The sequence below is a fragment of the Scyliorhinus canicula genome, chromosome 7 (assembly GCF_902713615.1).
Source record: "Scyliorhinus canicula chromosome 7, sScyCan1.1, whole genome shotgun sequence".
Lineage (NCBI taxonomy): Eukaryota > Metazoa > Chordata > Chondrichthyes > Carcharhiniformes > Scyliorhinidae > Scyliorhinus > Scyliorhinus canicula.
This window is the reverse complement of record NC_052152.1, coordinates 19,934,398-19,958,998: the sequence shown is the minus strand read 5'-3', so window position 1 is coordinate 19,958,998 and position 24,601 is coordinate 19,934,398. Positions and strand designations below refer to the sequence as shown.

At 48.9% G+C, this 24,601-nt stretch overlaps 1 protein-coding gene across 2 annotated transcripts in view; it reads right to left on the bottom strand.

The window, feature by feature from the left end:
- LOC119968768 (Down syndrome cell adhesion molecule homolog) overlaps positions 1 to 24,601 on the bottom strand; it is a 658,909-nt gene that overhangs the window by 216,159 nt on the left and 418,149 nt on the right. Inside the window, exons 6-7 of one of the 2 annotated variants that reach the window (XM_038801471.1) lie at positions 13,089 to 13,364; positions 246 to 542 (exon numbers count right to left, since the gene is read on the bottom strand). In XM_038801471.1, coding sequence (XP_038657399.1) covers positions 246 to 542; positions 13,089 to 13,364 — 573 coding nt within the window. The remainder of the gene's footprint in view (positions 1 to 245; positions 543 to 13,088; positions 13,365 to 24,601) is intronic. The other variant, XM_038801472.1, reaches the window with a different exon arrangement.

Here is a 24,601-nt window from a genome sequence, read left to right as displayed (position 1 = left end):
AATCATTCCTGTGAAGGCCTGAAAATAAACGAAATCAGAATAGCCAGGGCAACAGGAGAGGGGGGGGGGGGGGGGGGGGGAAGAGAAAAAAGAAAGAATGGAAACAGTGAGAAAGGCAATTGTCTGCAAAATAACCAACGAGAGAAGGACCATTTCAAAATTCAAAAACAGAACGTAAGAATGCATGGATTTTACAATCCTAATGAAATGAACTATGTGTTCTGAGGAGCTAATTTGACAAGCACCTCTTACGTTTATTCGAGCCTGATACAAGGCGACTCCGGCAGAGTTATTGGCCACACACCGATAGACTCCACCGTCCCGGACCTGAGTGTTGGAGACATTTAGGTGGCTGACCACGTTGCCCTCGGTCGTGATGTACTGGCTGAAGCGGTGACTCCCGTCTCTTGAGATCGAGTCGTCGTCCAGCGTCCATGTGACGGTTGGCGAGGGGGTTCCTTTGACGCTGCACATGAGCGAAATGGGCTCGTTGGGACTGACAACCTTCTCGCTGAAAGACGAGATCACTTTGGGCGTTCCGTCTGTAAGCAGAATGGATGCAAAATGTCAGCCCCCTTGAGACCACGCCGAAGGATTCTGTGCGTTTTTATTCTAACAGCACAGTCATTTTGGTGCAATTAACGACTCCTATTGAAGAGGAACCTTGGCCATATTGGCCATGGTGAGGTTCACACATCCCTATTTTGAACACATTTTATTTTGTTCTTGAGGTCTCCCCTGTATTTTTCTTGAAAGCATTCTCTGTTGGAGAATGGTTTCTCCAACAACAATCGCTATTATGTGTAAGCAGAGACATTAAATGTTGTCTGTCCTTTGAACTGTGAAGCGTATCATAGCTGAGCCCAATCCTTGCCTTCCCTGATGGCCATACACCTTCCATCCCTGGGCCATACATAATGCTCATGCATGGGAACCTCAGGGAAATTCTTCTCCTTACCCGGCGGGGAGCACTGAGGCACGGACGCTGGCTGAGGGGAGGTATTGAGCTTGCCAGTACCATCCAATGGAATAAACATTGCTGAAGGTACAGTCAGTAACATAGGGAGAGAGCACTAAACCCTGGCAATGTGGTGGAACCGAATCAATATCGGTATGAATTACATAGAATTAGGTACAATTTCCAGCACATGAAACAGGCAATTCAGCCCAACTCATCTATGCCAACGTTCATGCTTCCCACAAGCTTTCTCCCAGCCACCTACATCTAAATCCACCAACATAACCATCTATTTCTTTCTCCTTCCTATCCTTTTCCAACTTGCCCTGAAATACATCCGATGTTCTCCACCTCAACTGCTCCGTGTAGCAGCGAGTTCCAGATTCGAACCATTCTCTCCCTCCAGGTTGGGGAATCTAATCCATGAGGACACAATCTCAGGAAAAAGGGACAATCGTCGAGGACTGGAATGGGGAGAAATTTCTTCACTCGAAGTGCTGTGAATTCTCTGTCCCATGGGTTGTGGACTCTACATGGTTGAATAAACTTTAAGGATGGGATAGGCAGATTTTTGGTGTCTCAGGGAAACAAAAGATATGGGGCGGGATTCTCCGTTCTCCGATGCTGATTTCATAATCAGCAATTGGGCAGAGGGCAGAGAATCCCTTTTGACGCCAAAATGGGGGGCGGCGCCTGTTTGACGTGGGTTTTGAATGCTCCGCCCCGTCTGAAACGGCATCATCGCGGCATGCCATTGGGACGGCCCAGCCCATCAACTGAAGGTCCTCCCTGATGCTCCTCTCCCGACGGCCGATTTCACAACAGCGCGGTTCACTCATGGTCTCAGCCACGCGGGAACCCGGCGTTGCAGCGGTGCACTGTGCTGCTGGCCGGGGGGGGGGGGGGGCTTCCGCGAGGGCTGGTGGGGGGTGGCCAGGGGGGGAAGCACTATCTGGCAGGTGGGGTCCGCGCACGACCAACGCCGTGCTTTACGGTGCGACCGCCGAACCCTGCGCGTGTGCGGCCACGGACCCAGCCATTCTCCAGCCATTTATTTTTATTTTGTGGAGGCCGGGGGTTTTGCGGGGCGCGCCTGCTAACCCCTCACCGGTCGCAGCATCGCTGAGGGGTTGCCGCCCATTTTTTCCCAAATAAAATGCCACAGATCCGCCGCACTTGGCCTCAAAATTGGAGAATCTGGGGGACAGGGTGAGGAAATGGAGTTGAATGGTAATGAATGATGGAGCATGGGTTATGTGGTCTCTACACCCAGTTATTAAGTCCCAACGTTCTCTGTGCAAAGGGATTTCTCCTGAACTCCTATGCAATTTGTTAGTTATTATCTTGTATTCATGACCTCTACCTCTTTGGACATTTTTCCACACCAACCCTGGCAAACCCCTTTCACAATCAAAAATCACCTTCATCAGGGAGTGCTTCAGTGAGCACCAGCCTATTCAGACTTTCCTGACGGTTATTGTGCACAATTCTCCGATTCTGGGCCAGATTTTCCGATTGTGAGGCAAAGTGTGGAGCATCTGTGGCATTTTACGTGGAAATAAAATCGGTGGCGCCCCCTCACTGATGCTGCAACTGGTGAGGGGCCAGCAACCGTGCCACAAAACAACCACCGGCCTCCACGAAATTAACGGCTGGAGAATGGCCGGGTCCATGGCCGTGCATGTGCACGCCGACGACCTGCAGCGGTTGCGCCATAAAATATGGCGCTGGCCATGATCGGACCTGACCTGTCAGGCACTGCCCCCCCCGGCCACCCCTCACCCCGCCCCCCCCCCCCCTCACCCCGCCCCCATGCCGTGTTCCCCGGAATTAGAGGTGGCTCCTCATTGGGGGCTGGTGGGACATTGCGGTCCTGCCAAAGTCTGTGGTGTTTTGTACGGCTCGCCCGTACTGCCGCCAGGGAATCCTCTGTGGGGGGGGGGGGGGTCGCTTTCAGTGGGAAGATCCTGCCAGTGGGAAGAGCCGGAAAATCACTTATCTTTATCTTAAAGATGTCGACTCCTTGCTGTGGTTTGACACACTGGTAGCAGTCACCCTCTGCAACTCACCTGATGGGCGGCACGTAGCACAGTGGTTAGCACTGTTGCTTCACAGCGCCAGGGTCCCAGGATCCATTCCCGGCCTGGGTCACCGTCTGTGCGGAGTCTGCACGTTCTCCCTGAGTCTGCGTGAGTTTCCCAAGGGTGCTCCAGTTTCCTCCCGCAAGTCCCGAAAGACGTGCTATTTGGTAATTTGGGAATTCTGAATTCTCCCTCCATGTACCCGAACAGGCGCCGGAATGTGGCGACTAGGGGATTTTCACAGTAACTTCATTGCAAGCCTACTTGTGACACTAATAAAGATTATTATTAAGGCAGCAGATTACTCAGGGGTAAGTCTGGGGTATAAGGTCGACATTAAAAGGTAAAGACGCCATAGTCCCAGATGACCATAGGCTACTTTCCCCTTTGAGGAGGAGAGCTGACTGGTGGTGATTTAACCCGAGGGTCACTTCACTTCAGGCGAGGGGCAAGATTGAGAAGGCGGAGCCTTCATGAATAACCTCAGCCGGTACGGGAATTGAACACTGTTGGCCTCGCTCTGCATCACAAACTATCTGCCCAGCCAACTCAGCTAAACCGACCCCAACCAATAGCCATCAGTAAGGGAATTAAGGTTTATGGGGATATGGCAGGAAAGTGGAGTTGAGGATTTCTTATCAGATCAGTCATTGAAGGGGGAGCAGACACGATGGGCCAAATGGCCTACTTCTGCTCCTATGTATATGGTCTTATGGTCAGAGAAAAGGGTGGCGGGAAAGCTGAACCTGACGATATCTTTTCTGATGCCGACAAACCCTATTTGGATTGATTAGGTGGTTCAGAAGCACCACCCCTAGACAATTCTCCTCCTCCCTGCCCTCTAATCCAGGGTAGCCAAGTTCCATTGCAGTACTCCCAGCAAAGAAGTTCTTCAATTTTTAAAAATTTATTGTAACTTGTAAGAAGTTGTTCTCGTGAGCTTCTTTTCGTTGTTCATGGCATGTGCCTATCGGTGGAACGGCCAGCAACATTGTTCCATCCCTGATTTCCATTCACCACCACCTTCTTAATCAGCAGAAGTCCATGTGGTTTAGGTACACTCACCGTGCTATTGGGGAGGGAGTTCCAGGATTTTGACCCAGCGACAGTGAAGGAACCGCGATATATTTCCAAGTCAGGATGGTGTGTAGCTTGGTGGTGAACAGGCGGCTGGTGGTATTTCCGTGCATCTGCTGACCTTGTCCTTCTAAGTAATAGAGATTGCGAGTTTGGAAGGTGCTATCGATGGAGCCTTGGTGAGTTACTGCAGTGCATCTTGTAGATGGTACACACAGCTGCCACTGCATCGGTGGTGGAGAAATTGAACATTTAAAGTAGTGTCAATTAAATGGGCTGCTTTATTCCAGATGATGTCGAGCTTCTTGAGCATTGTTCGAACTACACTCACCCAGACAAATGGAGAATATTCCATCACACTCCTGACTTGTGGATGGTGGACAGGCTTTGGGGAGTCAGGTGAGTTACTGGTCGTAGAATTCCCAACATCTGATCTGCTCTTTTAGTCAGAATATTGTGCGCGATTTAATGGAAATTAAAGGGTCCCGTTTTGGGCATATTAAGGGGGTGTTTCCCGTCACTTGCAGTGCCGAGAACGACCCTGTAATTAAATGGGAATCTGCTTTATTTTTGGGCCGCGGCAAGGAACGCCCTTCCGAGGCCGCACTTAGGCTCATTTCCTGCACCGCCGAGCTCAGCTCGCCAGTGCAGGAAGAGATCAGGGCGATGATGCCCCGATCTCCGGAGCCCCCCGTCAATGGCCTCCAGAACCCCCCCCCAACACCCAAACCTACCAATTTGGGGTCCTCAAACCCTCTGCGACCCACCTCATATGTACAGGGCACCCCCGGGCCCGATCCCGCACGGACAAGATACCACCTGGGCTTCTTGGCACTGCCAGCCTGGCACTCTGGCAGTGACCCTGCCAACACTACCAGGTGGCACTCCCAGGATGCCAGGGTGGTGGTATCACAATGCCTGAGTGGCATTGGCAGTGCCAGGGTACCCCCTGACCACCCGGAGGCCCCAAAACACATGGGAGACCCCCCCCACCCCCAAGTGCGGAATGCCTGATCCATGTTTGTGGAAACTAGTGCTAAATGGTGCTCAGGGTCTCTGAGGCGAGGCTGTTATGTCCCCCGCCTTGGGTAACTCCGGTGTGAACATATTTCAGTGAGCTAAACTGCACACTTAAATATGTGAATCTAGATTCCACCCATTGAGGCCTGGAGTGAGACTTACCTGTCTTGTCATATTCACATATCAGGTTATATAATTGCTTGGGTTTTGAGCATTTCCTGGGCTAGTCCATTTTTGCACCTGGTGCATCAATGCAGGAAGTCAGACAGACGCCCTGCACTGAGGGAGGCTACACCGCCATCACAGAACCCAGTGATTTTCACCCAGGCTCATTTATTACCTGATCACAGCAATTCAGTGATTGTTTTACGTCATTCCTCGTCACTTGCAAGTATAAGTGGTTTTCCAAAAGTTGCAAACCTGTTGACACCTTGAGTTCAAGGGGTGAAATCATGCCATTCGAGCTGTCGGTGTGAAGTGTTCGGAATGGAAAATGTTCTACTTTGGATTCAGAGTCTGCAGTCACGGTTCCCAGCTGATGTTGTTTCTAAGTTATGTTTCTAAGTTATGAGAACAGGTTGAATAATCTTAGGTACTCGCCTTCAGGTTAGAAAGTTGAGGGACGATCAAGTAAGGTATTTAAAGTGATTGAAGATTTGATCAAGGTAGAGAAAACGATTTCCAATTGCTGGGGAAATCTTGGACTTAGAGCTAGGCCATTAAAATCTAGAAGCAGATTTTCACACAAAAGGCTGGGTCAATAAAAAATTTCAAGGCCGAGGTTCAAAGATTTTTTTGGGGGGTAAGCATATCGAAAGATATGGAGCAAAAGTGGATGAATGGAGTTAAGCCATGGAGCAGCCATCATCAAATTAAATATTGGAACTGTCCAAAGGTCTACTCCTTTCTCAAATCTCCTAACTGTTCACCAAAGTTTACCTTTTCAGAGCGACCTTTTCAAATGCAGTGCTTTATCTTGCTTGACTATAATGAAACAACTCTTCTGTTCCCCCTGTTCACCCCAGTAAATAGCATGCCAGTTGGGGTGGGATGTAACAAATATTTTATTCGTTCAGAGGATGTGGGGATTGCTGTGCCAGCATTTGTTGCCCATCCTTAATTGCCCTTGAAATGAGTGGCTTGCCAGACCATTTCAGAGTCAACCACTTTGCTGTGGGTCAGGAGTCACATGTAAGGTAAGGACAGATGATTTTGTTCTCTAAAGGACATCAGTGAATGAGATTGGCTTTTATGACAATTATTGCATGGCCATCATTAGACTTCGTAATTCCAGATTGTTATTGATTCAAATTTCAACATCTGCTGTGGTGGGATTTGAACCTGGGTCCCAGGGCAGTACCCTGGGTCTCTGGATTACTGGTCCAGTGACAATACCACTATGCCAGCGCCTCCCCATGTGTGGGATGTAAAGCCCACCAGCTGTCCCAAAAACACAATAAATGGACGTGTGCCAAAATCTCCAACTGCCCGCCATTTTGAAATAAAGAATTAAAACTCACTTGAGTTTGCTACTAAACGAATTGAACTGGATAGTACGCTGGTTGGTGTGAGAAGGTGGGTGGGGGCAGGTCTTTTTTGTTTTCCGTATACTGCTTGGAAGGCAGGCAGGAAGAGGGGTACATACTTTGAGGGGGGTGCCCTGTATGCATTGGGGGGGAACACCTCAAATACCCCCCCCATATTCCTCACGCCTGTCCTCTAAAACCCAGCCTCCCACACCCTTCACCTCTCTGCCTGGTGTTATGTTCCGGAGCTTGGCCGGTCCGAATAAATGCACTAGAGAACTTCTAGTTTGCGACTAGTTAGATGTTTATTGTTAAACATGTTAAATAATAATGTGGGTTATTGAGAAAATTATCAAAAACGACTATTATGAATTATCTAAGAGCCTATGCAAATGTGACTATCCACTACGACGACTATCGCCAGTCGTGGTTGTTACGTAGTTGTTCTGTACTGCCACCTGCTGGTTGGAGGTCACATACATTACTAGTTACATGATTGCTTATGCATACCATCACTAAAGCCCAGCAATTAGCTCATTTTGAATGCCATCGCTCTTCTACCTGATGGGTCTTCTTGCAGTCCCAGTGGTACTCACCCACCACTGAGTTCTGACGGAGCTCGGAGCGCTGAAGCTGATGACCAATCAGACCAACCATGCCCACTTGCAGTATGTTATGTATGTTATGGCTATGGGGGTGGGGGAGGGGGGCTTCATTTATGCATGTCAGCTGCCAACCACCTCTTCTGATGTGGGCGGGGGGCGGGGGGGGTGGCTTGATGAGCAATACACTCTCCCCCACGCCGCTGTGCGCCATGTAATATAGCGCATGACTCTAATTATACGTCAGCCACAATAACATTGAGCAGAAAGTCCGTTTCAATATGACTACCAAACGCTTAAAACAAATACAATAAATTATTAAGATAAGGCTGTCACTCTGCCTGCAATATATCAGATTGCAAGATGACTTTGGGAGGTATTGAGGGGTTTAGCACTATGTATATCTGTCTGTTAGTTAATATAAAACATTGATACTTCACCTCACTGTTATTTTTCTTCTCACATTAATGCTGCTAGTTCTCAGAAGACAGGGAGCTGGAGGCTTTGTATATTGAATGAAAACTGAAGTACAATAGATAAGTCAGCGAGCGTTCTCACTATTCTCTGCCGCCCTTTTTATTTCTGTGATCGGCTTTCGCAGAGATGAAAGAAGACATTATTTTCATGTGAGACCTGTGTGTCTTTGAAATCTTTCCCACTGTCACTCTGTGATAAACCCCTTCCTTTACATCATTATAGATTATCAATAGGCCACATGAGACATTCGCCACGGCAACCAGATGAGGCGAATACCCTGAACGTTCTTAAACTTGTTAGATGTGGGGCTAGGAGACCTGGCGAAATGGCATGAGGACAGGGGGGGGGGGGGGGGGGGGGGGGGGGGCATCGGAAGGGTTATCCAAAGTTGTCCTGCCGTCATCTGTCATGTCACATTGTTAGCAACGGGAATCCTGGCAGCTCAGCTGCCCACTGAGGGGTTAATTGTACCATTTCAAATTGAGCACTGTTTCCTCCACCTGTAGGCATTTTGCCTGCATTGGTGGAGTCCATCACTGTGTTGGGAGACTTCTGGGTGAATATAGTGGCCTCCCAGCAGGCTCTTGGGAGAGGGGAGGGGGGCCTGGTGGCAGGGCGTTCTTCATATGGGGAACAGAAGGTTTAGGACATACCTTATTAAAGTTTAATATTCTGAGGGGTAGCTGGCACGGTAGCACAAGTGGCTAGCACTGTGGCTTCACAGCGCCAGGGTCCCAGGTTCGATTCCCCGCTGGGTCACTGTCTGTGCAGAGTTTGCACATTCTCCCCCTGTCTGCGTGGGTTTCCTCCAGGTGCTCCGGTTTCCTCCCACAGTCCAAAGACATGCAGGTTAGGTGGATTGGCCATGATAAATTGTCCCTTAGTGTCCAAACAGTTTAGGAGGGGTTATTGGGTTACAGAGGTAGGGTGGAAGTGAGGGCTTAAGTGGTCGGTACAGACTCGAAGGGCTGAATGGCCTCCTTCTGCACTGTATGTTCTATGTTTTCAATAACCAGAAAAACTATAATCAAGAGACACAACTCATGGGCAGCACGGTGGCCTAGTGGTTAGCACAGCTGCCTCACGGCACTGAGGTCCCAGGTTCAAACCCGGCTCTGGGTCACTGTCCGTGTGGAGTTTGCACATTCTCCCCGTGTCTGCATGGGTTTCGCCCCCACAACCCAAAAATGTGCAGAGTAGGTGGATTGGCCACTTACCCCTTAATTGGAAAAAATAATTGGGTAATCTAAATTTATAAAAAAAAAGAAAGATACGAATTGATTTACAATTTTCACAGTAGAGGAGAAGGATAATACATTTGACGTTCCAGGAAAATTGATAAAGAATTAAGGAATGGAAATCAATGAAGTTAAAGAAAAAAATTTAAAAATAAAGGCACGAAAGACTAACGTTGCCTGGATCTGATGATTTCCCCCCCCTAGATTTGAAAGTAAAAGAAAATTGCAGCTGCTTTAGCCATAGACTTCCAAGATTCTCTTGATTCAGGGAATATCTCATTCAGATTGAAAAATTGCAAATGTGGCTCCTTAAGAAAAGTGAGTGAGAGAAACTAGGAGATTACAGGCATGTTAGTCTGGAATCTGTTACAGGGAAGTTATTGGAGTCTATAATTCTTAGGTAATCCTCCAGGATCGAGGATGACTTGCTTCCACTGCATTTTGATGGGTTGTCCACTTTGCGACCTGCAAACTTTGTCACACATTGAGTAAGTGGTGCTTAACGGGTTAGGTAGGTGGGTTGTTTGGAGATTTGCAAATTCCCTCTGATGCCTAGACTTTGCCTCTGCCCATTCCTGCCGAAGTCTCTCGATGTGTTTGGTGCCTTCCATTTTGGTTGCCCACAAGTTAGGGGCAGCACTGTAGCATTGTGGATAGCACAATCGCTTCACAGCTCCAGGGTCCCAGGTTCGATTCTGGCTTGGGTCACTGTCTGTGCGGAGTCTGCACATCCTCCCTGTGTGTGCGTGGGTTTCCTCTGGGTGCTCCGGTTTCCTCCCACAGTCAAAAGATGTGCAAGTTAAGTGGATTGGACATGATAAATTGCCCTTAGTGTCCAAAATTGCCCTTAGTGTTGGGTGGGGTTACTGGGTTATGGGGATAGGGTGGAGGTGTTAACCTTGGGTAGGGTGCTCTTTCCAGGAGCCGGTGCAGACTCGATGGGCCGAATGGTCTCCTTCTGCACTGTAAATTCTAATACAGAAAGTCTGGGTCTCTCATGATTTGGCGGAGATGCTTGACCGTTCTTATCAATCAATTTGCTTTAATTCCAATAATTTTAGGGAGGGGACTGATCTGCAGGTAATGGAAGTCATAACTGGCTGATTTAATTATTTCCAATTGCATCAACAGAGGAAAAAAGAAACTGAACTAATAACATTTGTTCATCTAATTGGAACGGTTCAGGGGTGGGATTCTCCGATCCCATGCCGGATTGGAGAATCGCCGGGGGGGGGGACCACGTGACACTACTCTGACGCCAGGCCGCCGATTCTCTGGCGACTGGAGAATTGGTGACAATGGCGCTGGCATGGTTTCCGTGGCGCAGTCTGGGGAAATTAAACGCGCCCCCCCCCCCCCCGGCGATTCTCTGCGCTCGATGGGCCGAATGTCCGCCGAGTTCGGCCGAATTCTGCCGGCATTGTTCGCCTGTGGTCCTACCCGGCGCGACCTTGGCGTTCTGGCTGCGGGGGCTGTCCTGGTGGTGGGTGTGTGGGGGGGGGGGGGGGGGGGGGGGGGGGAGGAGAGATCCGACTCTGGAGGGGGCCTCAACGGTGGCCAGCCCGCGATTGGGGGCAACCGATCGGCGGGCGGGCTAATTCCGGGAGGGCCTATGTTCCACCGCGCCAGGCCCCTGTAGGGCTCCGCCATGTTGCCTGGCGGCCGTTGAGGAGAAGGCAACCCACGCACATGCGCGGACCTGTGCCGGCCGTGGCATGCATGCGCGGACCCACGCTGCCCGTGCTGGCACCCATGTCGGCAGCTGAGCTGCGTAAACGTTCCAGTGCCCTGCTGGCCCCCTGTGTGGCGCAGGATCACTGCTCCAAGCGGCCAGATGACGCAGTCGTAAAACGCTCCGCTGTTTACAACGGCGTCAACACACTGATGCTAAAACGGGGAATCCTGCCCCAGATTCCTGCTTAAGCTGCCGTGAGCAAAATAGTTGTTGTTGGAGTATCGTAACACCCAGATATTATTTAATTCACCCTTGGGGAATATTGGGAGAAGTGGTGGGAGGATCTCTGAGTTAATTATCAGCCCGTTGAACCTCGTTGAACATTCTTTCCGTGGCCAACATGTCCTGACATTGGACTCAAATTCAGAGCTTCTGGTCCAGTGGTAGGGGTGCTATCACTGCTACAAGGCCTCCTGTAGCAAAATAGTACAAGACAGGAAGACATCCTACAGGTGAATCACTGTGTTGCACTCTGCCTTTGTCCAGCCAAATTCAGTACTTGGGTGAATCCTTGGGTGTCCACACTAAATTTTAAAAATCATATACAGCTGCAATAAAAGTGTGTTGCCTCATTCGGATCATTTTTTACCAATGGAAGGAGCCCTTTAAGACGGATGAGGGAGAATTATTTTCTCTGAGGTTCGTGCGTCTTTGGAACTCTCTTCCTCAAAAGACGATGGAGGCAGAGATAGGATTGCCGAGCAAAAACTTATAGCTAAGTTCTGCACGCATGAGTGCGGCCTCAACCGGGATCTTGGATTCATGTTGCATTACATCCACCCCCCACCATCGGGCCTGGACTTGCAAAATCCTACCAACTGTCCTGGTTTGAGACAATTCACACCTCTTTAACCTGGGATTATCCCTCTCTCTGGATCTGTAATGATTTGATTACCCGCAAATGCTCGCATTCCAAGCATTGTCTGGCATCTCTGACTTTGTCTATATAAATGTTTCTGGAACATACCTCTCCATTCACCTGAGGAAGGAGCAGTGCTCCGAAAGCTCGTGTTTGAAACAAACCTGTTGGTCTTTAACCTGGTGTTGTAAGACTTCTTACTGTGCTCACCCCAGCCCAACGCCGGCATCTCCACATCATGGATTTGTCTTGGCTTAGGATTGGCTGTATTGCAGAAGGGTGTCATTGACCCGAAGTGACATTTAATGCCGATCACAAGTTTGGGAGTGGCGGTAATAGGGTGGGAGCGTGCCGAGTGGGAAATCTGCTGCCTCCCTGTCTCCATCCCGATTAAGTTAATGGACAGCCTTCCTGCCCCACAGCTATTGAGGCCCTTAAGCGTTCAAGTGAGGGCCTCATCCTGCCGCCATTGATATAAACTGAGCAACAGGCAGGTATTCGCCTCTCAGTAAACATGAAAAGCAAATCCTGGCATTTTTGCTCGGAGGCTCCCAGGAAGTCCCTCGGCATTCAGTGCCTCATCGAGGAATCTGGCATCAGGAAGAGGCAGGGCCCACTCAAAGCTTAATCAATCCCCGCCCTTTCTTCTGATTCCACTGGCCCCCTCCCACTACCTTCCACGACCCCCTACCCCCCATGACTGCCCACTTCACCTTCACTCACCTGTGGCCTGGATCCCTTGCTGCTACCACTGCTCCCTTTGTGACGCCATCTGTAATGAAGAGACGCTGGCATCTGATTAGCTGGCAGTTCTCTCCCTCTACTCCCCCTGGGGTCCTCAACCCCAGAGAAAACCTGCCACTGGCCACTGGATTGGCACTTACTAGACATGCTTTCCCCAACAGGATTCTTGCCAGCATTCCAGCCAGAGGGTGAGTTTCCCATCACCTAATTCCACCTCAGGCGTGGAGGATCTATTCCATATTCCCTTGTGCCTGTCCTCCAATATTCCTGGCTTGAGGAATTGCATTATCTTTCGATGGGAATCGAACACCAGTTGAACACTGATGGAGTGAGAATCCTTCCAATATTCCGGTCTTTGTGTTTGAAAGATCTCATTGACTCAGCCGTCCATTTTATAATCTGCTCCATGATCTATTCCGTGGAGATGGGCGCTCGATTCTCTCTCACTTTGTTTTATGCTGCCAACCCATTTGAGTTTCTATAGTCATATAGATACATAAACCCTTTTCTGTAGGTGAGGTTAAATACCAATTCAAAACTCATCTGCTTTGACAACAAGAAAAGCAGCCAGGCTATTGAAACTAATTTTAAAAGGAGGAAAGGTATGAGAAAATAAAGTGGTAATGCCAGTCAAACCATTAGGCCCGGTGAAGTTGGTAATGCTAATTGGGATATCACACAAATTCTGCAGAGGCACGGGTTTGCGCAGAATGATTGTCGCCAAACCCCATTTCCAAAGGGCCAGCATCAGCCAGCTTCTGTCACACTCACCTTCAAGTATAACCTGCACCAGGTCCTGTGCTGACATTCGACCTTTTCTTACAAAGCACTGGTAGGCCCCTCCATCGCTCTTTGCCAACCCGTCTATCATCAAGCTCTCGAGGTTGTTTCCGCTGATTCTCACATTGTTGCCAGGAGTGATGATCTCGCCGTTCTGATACCACTGCACTTCATACTCCTCCGCACCAGTTACAGCACAGGACAGCGATACCTTGCTGCCAATGCTGGTTTTCACCTTGTGCGGACTCAGTGCTGCTTTCAGCCGCTCTGTGCATTGGAATAATAGAGAGAATTTAAACTATTTGCAAAATATTCATGGCGGTCATTACAAACTGATTTATTGCAAACTCTGCACACAAAGGAGGAGAGAGATTTACATTTGTGCTTCACGTGCATAGATTTACATCGAATTTACAGCACAGAAACAGGCCATTTGGCCCAGCTGAAACATGCTGGTGTTTATGTTCCACGCAAGCCTCCTTCCAATGGTCTTCATCATACCCGAGCAGTTGAATGGTTTCTGTTGTTGTGCACCCAAACATGGGCCACAAACAGCAATGAAATGAATAACTATCCATTAATCTATCCATTGTGGTGTTATTTTGGGGCGAAACGTTAGCCAACAGGACAACTCTGCTCTTCAGTCCAAGGGAATGCCAAGGATTCATTGATACGATACCCAAAGAGCCTCTGAAAGTTCTGCATTTCCTCATTACTGTCCTGCACTTACCCCCAATTTAGCTCAAATGCTCAGCTCCTACAGTGTGGCTCAAACACACATCCTTTGCCTCAGAAGTGAGAGTGCTCTCAAGTAATACTCAGGCATGACAGACCAATTTTATGAATTCATGCTTCTGGCAAGGTTTTGGAATGCAGAGACACATTGCCTGACATTAAAATCAGCCCTTACATAGAGAGTAATAAAGAAGTGAATTGTAGATGGTTAAGCCTTCAATACCTTTGGGGCAGGATTCTCCCCTACCCGGCGGGGCAGGGGTCCCTGCGCCAAGGAGTGGCGTAAACCACTCCGGCGTCTGGCTGCCCCAAAGGTGCGGAATCCTCCGCACCTTCAGGGGCTAGGCCCGCCCCGGAGGGGTTTGCACCCCGCCGGCCAGCGGAGAAGGGGCTTGTCGCCACGCCAACCGCCGCCGAAGGGCGACCGCCGGCCGGCACGGGTTGGCGCATGCGCGGAGGCGCCAGCGTGTGCTGGCATCATCCCCGCGCATGCGCAGAGGGCTTAGTTTCCGTGCCGGCAATGGCGGACCATCTCAGCCGTTGGTGCAGAATAATAGAGTGCCCACACAGCACAGGCCCGCCCGCGGATCGGTGGGCCCTGATCGTGGGCCAGACCACCGTGGGGGCACCTCCCAGGGCCAGATCCCCCCGCATCCCCCCAAGAAGCCCGGAGGCCGCCTGCGCCGTCATGTCCTGCCGGTAAGGACTTACTCTAATTTACGCTGGCGGGACTGGCAAAAAAAATGGGCGGCCACTCGGCCCATCGTGGGCTGGAGAATCGCCTGGAGGGCCGCTGCCAATGGCCCTCGACCGGCGCGTCGCGATTCCCACCCCCGCCAAATCCCCGGCATTGGAGAATTCGGCAGCCGGTGGGGGTTGGATTCACAACGCCCCCCCCCCCCCGGCGTTTCTCCGACCCGGCGGGGGGTCGGAGAAACCGTCCCAAATCTTTGATTATCTTTGTTCAATGAATGTTCCTCGAATCTACAATTAAAAAAAACTCTACTCTTTAAGCTCTTTGAAACTAACAGAAATATAATCATTGAAGTTTAATTGTTGGTCCTAGTGAATCATCAGTAATGGCTTAAATATGTCCTCATTCTCCTATACTTCTCACCTTTGGTGGAATGGTGACAATGGCTGGAATTCAGTGGTGTTGGGGATCCCTCCGAGTGACCCTGCTTCAGGGGTCAGGAGGACCTGGGCTGCAGCTAACGCGGTCATTCCTGTTAAGGAAGATAGTTCTTCCCCCAAGAGCTGGTGGTCAATCAGAGAGTCAGGAGCCTCAGCCATGCTGCTGGGATTTGGGGCAGAACCTGAAGTACCAAGGCCCAATGTTCGACGTGTGCCATCTCGACCAGGTAGGCAGGGTCGTGGTTCACCGGGGTCAGTCAGACAGGTCCCGAGTGAGAGGTGTGGGGGGGGGGGGGGGGGGGGGGGGGGACAATGCTTTTATCGCAGGTGCAGCCATCGATCCCCCCTCACTCCCAAGTGTGCTGGAAGGCTGCCATGTATAGGGAAGTCTTGCAAAAACTATACAAGGCTCTGGTTAGCCCACACCTTCTGGGTTCCTAGCCTGTGACCTGCCCTGGTAGCCACAGTATTAATATGGCTAGTCCAGTTCAGTTTCTGATCAATGGTAACCCCCAGGATGTTGATTGTGGGGGATTCAGTGATGGCAATGCCATTGAACGTCAAGGGGCAATGGGTAGATCCTCCCTTGTTGGAGATGGCCATTGCCTGGCACTTGTATTGCGCAAATGTTACTTGCTACTTGTCAGCCCAAGCCTGGATATTGTCCCGGTCTTGCTGCATTTAGACATGAACTGCTTCAGTGTCTTCGGAGCCGCGAATGGTGCTGAACATTGTGCAGTCATCAGTGAACATCCCCACTTCTGACATTATGATGGAAGGAAGGACATCGATGAAGCAGTTGATGGTGGAATTCCTTTCCGCAGATGGCTGTAGAGGTAGGGTCCTTATTGTGTTCAAGGCTGAGAAGCCAGATTTTCAATCAGTAAGGGGATAAGGCAGGGAAATAGAGTTGACGATTATCATATTAGATCAGTCATGATCTGATTGAATGGCTGAGCAGACTCGATGGGCTGAATGGCCTATGGTCCCATGGTCTCCGCCATTGATACAATGCCAGAGGCAGCAGGAAGGTGTTCTTAATTGGCTGCTTAATTGGCTCATTTGGTTGTTGGGCCGGAACACTGTCTGCCATCTTCCCCACCACTGGCAGGATGGCATAGGACGGGAGGATGATGGGCACAACACCCCGCTTTTCCTCTGCATTTTATGGACTACAGCTGGTCCTCAGAGGGATCCTGTTGAATGCTCCAGTCCCGTTTTCCAGTCAGGTAGGAATGCTTGTTCAGTTGACATTCTCATAATCCTCAGCAATGGTACATTGCAACCAGAATATCAAATAATCTTTGAGATGGCAGCATTGTCTTTTGTATAATTCTCAAGTGCTCTAACCACAATGTTTACAAACATCAACCACTTCACAGAGAGTTAAGTGCTGTTAACTTCCAGCTGAACACTTCAAATTCACTCAAGCATGAGGGGGGTTGGGGGGGGGGGGGGGGGGGGTGATCCGAATGCACTTAGCTCTCTTTGAAGTGGTCGATGCTTGTAAACATTGTGGTGAAAGCAGTCTAGAGTTACTCAAACATGAAGGAAGGTGAATGATGCAAGGCTGCAGCTGTCTAAGTGTGGAAGCTGTCAATCACAGCCCACTAAGGGAAATTAATGAATGGTTTGCAGCTCAAGGATCTGAGGTCACTGCCATCACTTTCCAGGAATCACCACGTGCCGCTTCCTGTGTCAGAGCCAGCAGGTGTATGCCCAGGTGAGTGTTACAACAGTAATTTGTTTAACTGCCTCTGTCTGGACGGCTCTCAAACTTCCAAACAGGGGTCTTCTTTCTAAGGGGCTTTGTGACAGGTTTCTATTTTCTGGGGGTTTCCTGACAGGGGTCTCTTTTCTAGGGGGGGGGGGTCTCCCTATTTAGGGGGGTCTCTGTAGGGGGTCTCCCTATAAAATGGGTCTCTGGGGGGTCTCACTAATTAGATGGTCCCTGTCGGGGGTCTACCTATATAGGGGTTCTCACTATTTAGAGGGTCTCTGTCGGGGGTTTCCCTATATAGGGGGTCTCTGGGAGGGTCTCTCCATATAAGGGGCATCTGGGAGGGTCTCACTATAGGTTCAACCCTACAATTGGGGGATGGGCGGGGACCCAGAAAATTCTGGTTGGGCGGCTGATTTGCGATGCAGATAGAAGGGGGATAGGAAGCTGTGGGACCTCGCTATTGGGCCGTCTGCTCAAAATGGCCGCCCGATAGCGGAATTCCCTCAGGAATCCCGCATAATCCTCGGCATGCATAAAACTGCATGGCGAAGGTTAACGAATTGCTTCCTGATCTGGGAGCACAAATCAGTTGGAACTCACCTGCGGCGGGAAACAAAGTCTCCCAAATGTAGAATTTCGCCCTGGGTCTGTACTTCTTTGAGTTTCAAAGAATAAGGGAGGGTAACCTCAATGAAACATTGCAAATTCTCACAGGGTGGATGGAGATGTTTCTCCCGGATGGGGAGTCTAAAACCACGGGACACAGTCTCAGAAAAAGGGGAAAAGCCATTTGGACTGAGGAGGAGGAATTTGTTCACTGAGAGGGTGATAAATCTTTGGAATTTTGGACCTCAGACGGCTGTGGAAGCTCAATAGCCGAACATATTCATGACTGAAATAAATTTCTGGATACTATTCCCATCAAGGGGGATGGGGAAAGTCCTGAAAAGTGATATTGAGATGGTAGATCATCCATGATCTAATTGAATAGCGGAGCAGGCCTGGACTATGATATCAATTATAGGTGGCCCTGTAACTACATTTGTGCTCCTATATTACTTTTGAATAGTTCTGATGAGACAGAAGGTACTCATTGGCTTAGATGCCTGTTTAAAAGAAGCAATTTGTAGAAATAGATAGTGTATACACACTGCTTGTTAATATCAGAAAGGACACAAAATGGCTGTTAGCTAAGATAGAAATACTGAAGACACAAAATGGCCAAACTAGCCACATTCCTGAACAATAAGTTACAAACTGTGTAAACTACCTCATGATAACCAGGCGTGGCTATGTGTAGGGAGTATTTTAACAGCCGCTGATAACAGCTTCACAGAACAAGGAATGCAATGTATCATTAGCAAGGTCCACAGCTGCAGACAGGCCATATCCTTGTGTTAGTTTTGAATGACTTCTGTATGAAGTTAGGGGAAAGTATGACAACACCCACTTTAACCATATATGTGATAACTGGGATGCCAAGAAAATTGATTGACTGCATGTAATGAAGTGTGACGTAAATAGAGTTGATTGATTGTATGTAAATAAGAATACATCTAAGTCCGCCCCTTGAATCTGTATATTAACCCGTGTGAGCCTTAGCTGAAGTGAGAAAGGGTGCTGTCAATGGGCTGCGAAGCCTCAGGCCTTTTCTCCCAGAATTCTGATATAATGAATTGCTTTTTTTACTTATACACAGGCCTTTGTGTGAATATTTTCACCTCTAACAGGGTCTCTGCGGGGGTCTCCCTATATAGGGGGTCTCTGGGGGGGGGGTCTCCCTCTTTACGGGGTCTCTGTTGGGGATCCCCCTATTTAGGGGTCTCTGAGAGGAGGGGGGCAGGTCGGTTCATCCCCATAATTGGGGGATGGGCGGGGACCCAGAAAATTCTGGTTGGGCGGCTGATTTGCGATGCAGAGAGAAGGGGGATGGGGAAAGTCCCGGAGAGTGATACTGAGATGGTAGATCATCCATGATCTAACTGAATAGCAGAGAAAGGTCTTGTAATGACCTCCAATTGGCATTATTGGTTGGCCAATTGGAGTATGAGCTCCCTCAATGAGCACCTGTGTAGGCTTTGTGATTCAGTCTTGAGTTGACTGGAATGCTAGCAGCCCTGTTGGAGCTGCTCTTGTATATAGTTATTGGAAATAAATATTGGTGTGGTGACAGGACTCCTGCCTCCTGTGGATTATTACAGTGGCGATGAGGATGGGATGCGAACCCACGCGTGCATAGCACAGCATCGACAATCGAAAAGCTCAGGGCCTCGTTTGCAATACATGGACTTCCGGAGGTACTGGTGTCGGACAACGGAACGGCATTCACAAGTGGGGAATTTGGAAAATTCCTAAAAGAAAACAGAGTCCGCCACATCAAAACGGCCCCTTACCATCCAGCGTCCAACGGCCTGGCAGAGAGAGCGGTGCAGACACTAAAAGCGGGACTCAAGAAGCAGCCGGCAGCGTCAATGGACACAAAGCTCTCCCGCTGGCTGTTTGATTACAGGACCACACCGCATTCCACAACGGGCATTCCGCCAGCTGAACTCTTAATGGGAAGGCGGCTGCGAACAAGGCTGAGTCTCCTTTTCCCAAATTTAACGGGGAAAGTGGAGAAACAACAGGAGGCCCAACGCAGGGGGCATGATAATAGTCGGCAGCAGAGACATTTCCAGGTGGGGGCACCGGTTTGGGTCAAGAATTATGGGAATGGACCAACGTGGGTCAAAGGGCACGGTAGAGTCCCAAACAGGGCCCATATCCTATGAAGTTTCGGTAGGAGGTAAGGTGCTGAAGAAACACCTAGACCGAATAAGGGCAGCGGAACCACACCTGGAGGCAGGCGAAGCAGGACCGCCTCAAGCTGGGATAGTGCAGATGGAAAAGATACCCACACCCCAGCCCCGAGCAATTTCTCCAGACCCAGTCATCCAGTCGTCAGAGTCGGAGATGGACACGTTCGACGAGGCCTCCATGACACCTCTCCCCGAGGAGGAGGAAGAACAACTTCCAAGGAGGTCGTCAAGAAAAAGACGGGCACCTATAAAGGTACACCCCGCCCACGTCGGAGAACGACCCGGCGGACGACACAGAGGTGACTGACCCGGACATGAGGAGCAGGAAGAAGCTCAGAGGAATGCCAGCTGGCAGGAATTCCTCGGACCTTGGAGGGGGAGGGGTGTAATGACCTCCAATTGGCATTATTGGTTGGCCAATTGGAGTATGAGCTCCCTCAATGATAGCTAATTGAGGGGGCCCATATAAGCACCTGTGTAGGCTTTGTGATTCAGTCTTGAGTTGACTGGAATGCTAGCAGCACTGTTGGAGCTGCTCTTGTATATAGTTATTGGAAATAAATATTGGTGTGGTGACAGGACTCCTGCCTCCTGTGGATTATTACAGGTCTGATGGGCCGAATGACTTACTCCTGTTCCCATATTGCTACATTCCTAATATCTCCTTTCTCCCCCCCTAACTCCGTCCCCTACAATGCCTGCTAAAGGATAAATTCTTAGTGTCTTATCTCCTGAACTTCATCAGCAAGGTGATGATGCCCCTAATGCTTCACCTCCCCAAACTTATCAATGAGATTATAGCATCTCTTTACTTTTCTCTGGACACTTTCCCTTTAAGAAGTGACCTCAGTGTTAATGGGTTGCAGTCTCAATTTACTGATCAAATGCTTCTTGAACCAACGTTATACAGCAGGGCTGAGTTGGCATGGCATTCAGCTCACATTTGCACAGCAGTCAGTTCAATTTATTTGATGTTTCAGCAATCTGTCCCATTCAGGGAACTCATCAAAATGTTTATTAACGGATAATTGGGAACAATAAGTAACATGCTGTTTCAATAAGATTTCAGATTGAAAGGACTTGAGGTCTGATGACTAAGTGTTTTAGTCAGCAGCTATATTCCAATGCCGCCACTCCACTTCCCCAACCCCGTCCTCCACTCTCCAGAAAGTTCAGCTCTTCAAAATATTCCGCCACCTGGATCCTAACTTGCTCCAAATCCTGTTTAACCATCACTCCTGTCCTTGCCGACCTACACTGGCACACGGTCCACACCATCGTAATTCCCTATTTTGACCATAAGATTTAGGAGCAGAAGTAGGCCATTTGGCCCATCGATTCTGCATCACCATTCAATAAGATCATGACTAAACTAGCATACTCAACTCCACTTTCCCACCGAATCCACATAACTCTTTATTCGCTCACTGATTAAAAATCTGTCTGTCCCAGTCTTGAACGTACTAACAACCCAACCTCTACAGCCCTTTGCGGTAAAGAACTCCACAGATTCACTATCCAATGCACTGAAATTACTCTGAGATTGTCCCCTCTGCTCCCAGACTCTCTCCCCAGCCCTGAAACCTTTTAGTATCTCTGCTTTCCTCAAATTCCGGCCTCCTGTGCAAAACACCCCCCCCCCCCCCCCCCCCCCCCCCCCCTCACCCCTACAATTGGTGGTTATGCCTTCAACTGTTTAGACTCAACTCTGGGATTCACTCCATATATCTTTTTGCCTCGCGATCTCTCTCCTCTTTAAAGATGTTACTTAAACTCCACCTCTTTGGGGTGGAAACTAAGGAAATTCGGCATGTCCACATTAACTCTTACCAACTTTTACAGATGCACCATAGAAAGCATCCTATCAGGCTGTATCACAGCCTGGTATGGCAACTGCTCAGCCCAGGACCGCAAGAAACTTCAGAGAGTCGTGAACACAGCCCAGTCCATCACACGAACCTGCCTCCCATCCGTTGACTCCATCTATACCTCCCTCTGCCTGGGGAAAGCGGGCAGCATAATCAAAGATCCCTCCCACTCGGCTTACTCACTCTTCCAACTTCTTCCATCTGGCAGGAGATACAGAAATCTGAGAACATGCACAAACAGACTCAAAAACAGCTTCTTCCCCACTGTCACCAGACTCCTAAATGACCCTCTTATGGACTGACCTCATTAACACTACACCCTGTATGCTTCATCCGATGCCGGCGCTTATGTAGTTACATTGTATACCTTGTATTGCCCTATTATGTATTTTCTTGCATTCCCTTTTCTTTCCATGTACTTAATGAACTGTTGAGTTGCTCGCAGAAAAATACTTTTCATTGTACCTCGGTACACATGATAATAAACAAATCCAATCCAATCTTTGATGAAGGTCTCCTGTTCTAATAACTTTAGCTTGACTTTCAACCTTTCTCTGATTATGCATCTATGATGCGTTGTATGGGGTAGAGAGAAATACCAAATGTGCAGAATATGGGGAGAGGCAAATAGCACTTGAATAGGAAATAGTAAGGCATCAGGGGGGTCATGTGTAAGAGAGAAAGTAATAAAATAAACGGTAGAGGGGGGCAAGATTTCCTAGAATGCATTCAGGGAACTTTTCTACTGCAGTATGTTTTCAGTCCAATGAGAAAAGCGTCACTGTTAGCACTGGTTCCTGGGAATCAGGTAGGCCAAGAGCCAGTAGGAGAACAGGGGACAGTGATTGTTGCATCACAAGGTTTAGGCTAACTATGGAAAAGGACAAAAGAAAAATAGAGAAGAATAAAGGAAAATCCGACTTCACTGAGGTAAGAATAGATCTGGCCCAGGTAAATTAGAATCCAAGATCATCAGGCACATGTGTTACTCAAACATGGGTGACCTTTGAAGAAAATACATCTCAGTTACAGTCAAGGTATATTCCAATAAAAGGAAAACAAATCCAGCGCTCCCCTGATGACAAAAGAGGTAGAGAGTAAGGTGGAGCTGAAAAAGTATGCAAATGACTGACCACAGATTAATTACACATTTGAGATCCAGGCTGAATATAGAAAGTTCACACAGAAATTAAAAAAGCAAATAAGAGAAGCAATGAGAGAGTACAGGAAGAGGCTGGCAGCTAACATTAAATGGACTTTAAACGTCTTCTTTAGGTCTATAAATAGTGAAAGGGTGGTAAAAGGAGGAGTCGGGCGATTAGGGACCATAAAAGGGATTTATGCATGAGACAGGGAGCTTGGCTGAGGTATTAAATTAATACTTTACACCTGTCTTCGCCACATCATAGAATTTACAGTGCAGAAGGAGGCCATTCAGCCCATCGAGTCTGCACCGGCTCTTGGAAAGAGCACCCTACTTAACCCCATACCTCCACCCCATCCCCGTAACCCTGCAACCCAATCTAACCTAAGGGCAATTTAGCATGGCCAATCTACCTAATCAACACATTTTTGGACTGTGGGAGGAAACCGGAGCACCCAGAGGAAACCCACGCAAACACGGGGAGAACGTGCAGACTCTGCACAGAAAGTGACCCAAGCGGGAATCGAACCTGGGGCCGTGGTGTGAAGCCATAGTGCTAGAACATAGAACATACAGTGCAGAAGGAGGACATTCAGCCCACCGACCCACTTAAGCGTTCACTTCCACCCTAACCCCGTAACCAACAACCCCTCCTAACCTTTTTGGTCACATTGGGAAATTCATCATGGCAATCCACTGAACCTGCATGTCTTTAGACTGTGGGAGGAAACCGGAGCACCTGAGGAAACTCACGCAGACACGGGGAGAACGTGCAGACTCCGCACAGACAGTGACCCAGCGGGGAATCGAACCTGGGACCCTGGAGCTGTGAAGCCACAGTGCTATCCACTTGTGTTACCGTGCTGCCCAAGGAAGAAGATGCTGCTGGGGTCAAGGCGAAAGAGGAGGCAATTCAGACATTTGAAGGGTTTAAAATGAATATGGCGGACATGTCCAAAGATGTGCAGGTTAGGTGGGTTGGCCATGATAAATTGCCCTTAGTGTCCAAAATTGCCCTTAGTGTTGGGTGGGGTTACTGAAATGAAATGAAAATCACTTATAGTCACGAGTAGGCTTCAATGAAGTTACTGTGGAAAGCCCCTAGTCGCCACATTCTGGCACCTGTCCGGGGAGGCTGGTACGGGAATCAAACCGTGCTGCTGGCCTGCTTGGTCTGCTTTAAAAGCCAGCGATTTAGCCGAGTGAGCTAAACCAGCCCCTGGTTATGGGGATAGGGTGGAGGTGTTGACTTTGGGTAGGGTGCTCTTTCCAAGAGAAGGTGCAGACTCGATGGGCCGAAAGGCCTCCTTCTGCATTGTAAATTCTATGTTGGGGAGGCTGTCTGTATTGAAAGTTGAGAGGGCACCAAGATTGGATGAGATCGGTCCAAACCAGAATAAAAAAAACAGCAAAAACTGGTCGATGTGAATTCTGGTCCAAGCTGTTTTTCTTTTCCTATTGGGAAGACATTGAAGGGAGTGAGTGGAAATTGCAGGGACACTGGTAATATGTTCTCAGTTTTCCTTAGCCTTGTGGGCGATGCCAGAGAACTGACGAATTGCAAATGTTCGAAAAAGGATGTAAAGAAAAACTCAGCAACTACTGGCCAGTCAGCTTGAGTTTTTTTTAATGAGGTAACATAAAGGTTTGAGGGTAATGCTGTTGATGTGGTGTACATGGACTTCCGAAAGGCATTTGATAAAGTGCCACACAACAGGCTTGTGAGCAAAGTTATAGCTCGTGGAATAAAAGGGACGGTAGCAACATGGACACAAAATTAACTAAGTGTGGTGGCTAATGGCTGCTTTTCAGACTGGAAGGAAGTTTAGAGTTGAGTCCGTCAAGACTCGATGTTAGGAGCCCTGCTTTTCCTGATGTATATTGGTGACTTAGACCTTGTCTGCAAGGCCAAATTTCAAAGAATTTCAATATTTGCGGGCAACACAAATTGTGGAAAGGCTGTAAACAGTGAGGAGGATGGTATTCAACGTCAAAAGAGCATGGATAGGTTGGTGGAATGGGCGGAAAAATGACAGATGAAACAATGCAGAGGAATGTGAAGCTATTCATTTTGGTAGGAAGATCACATAGAGAGACAATAC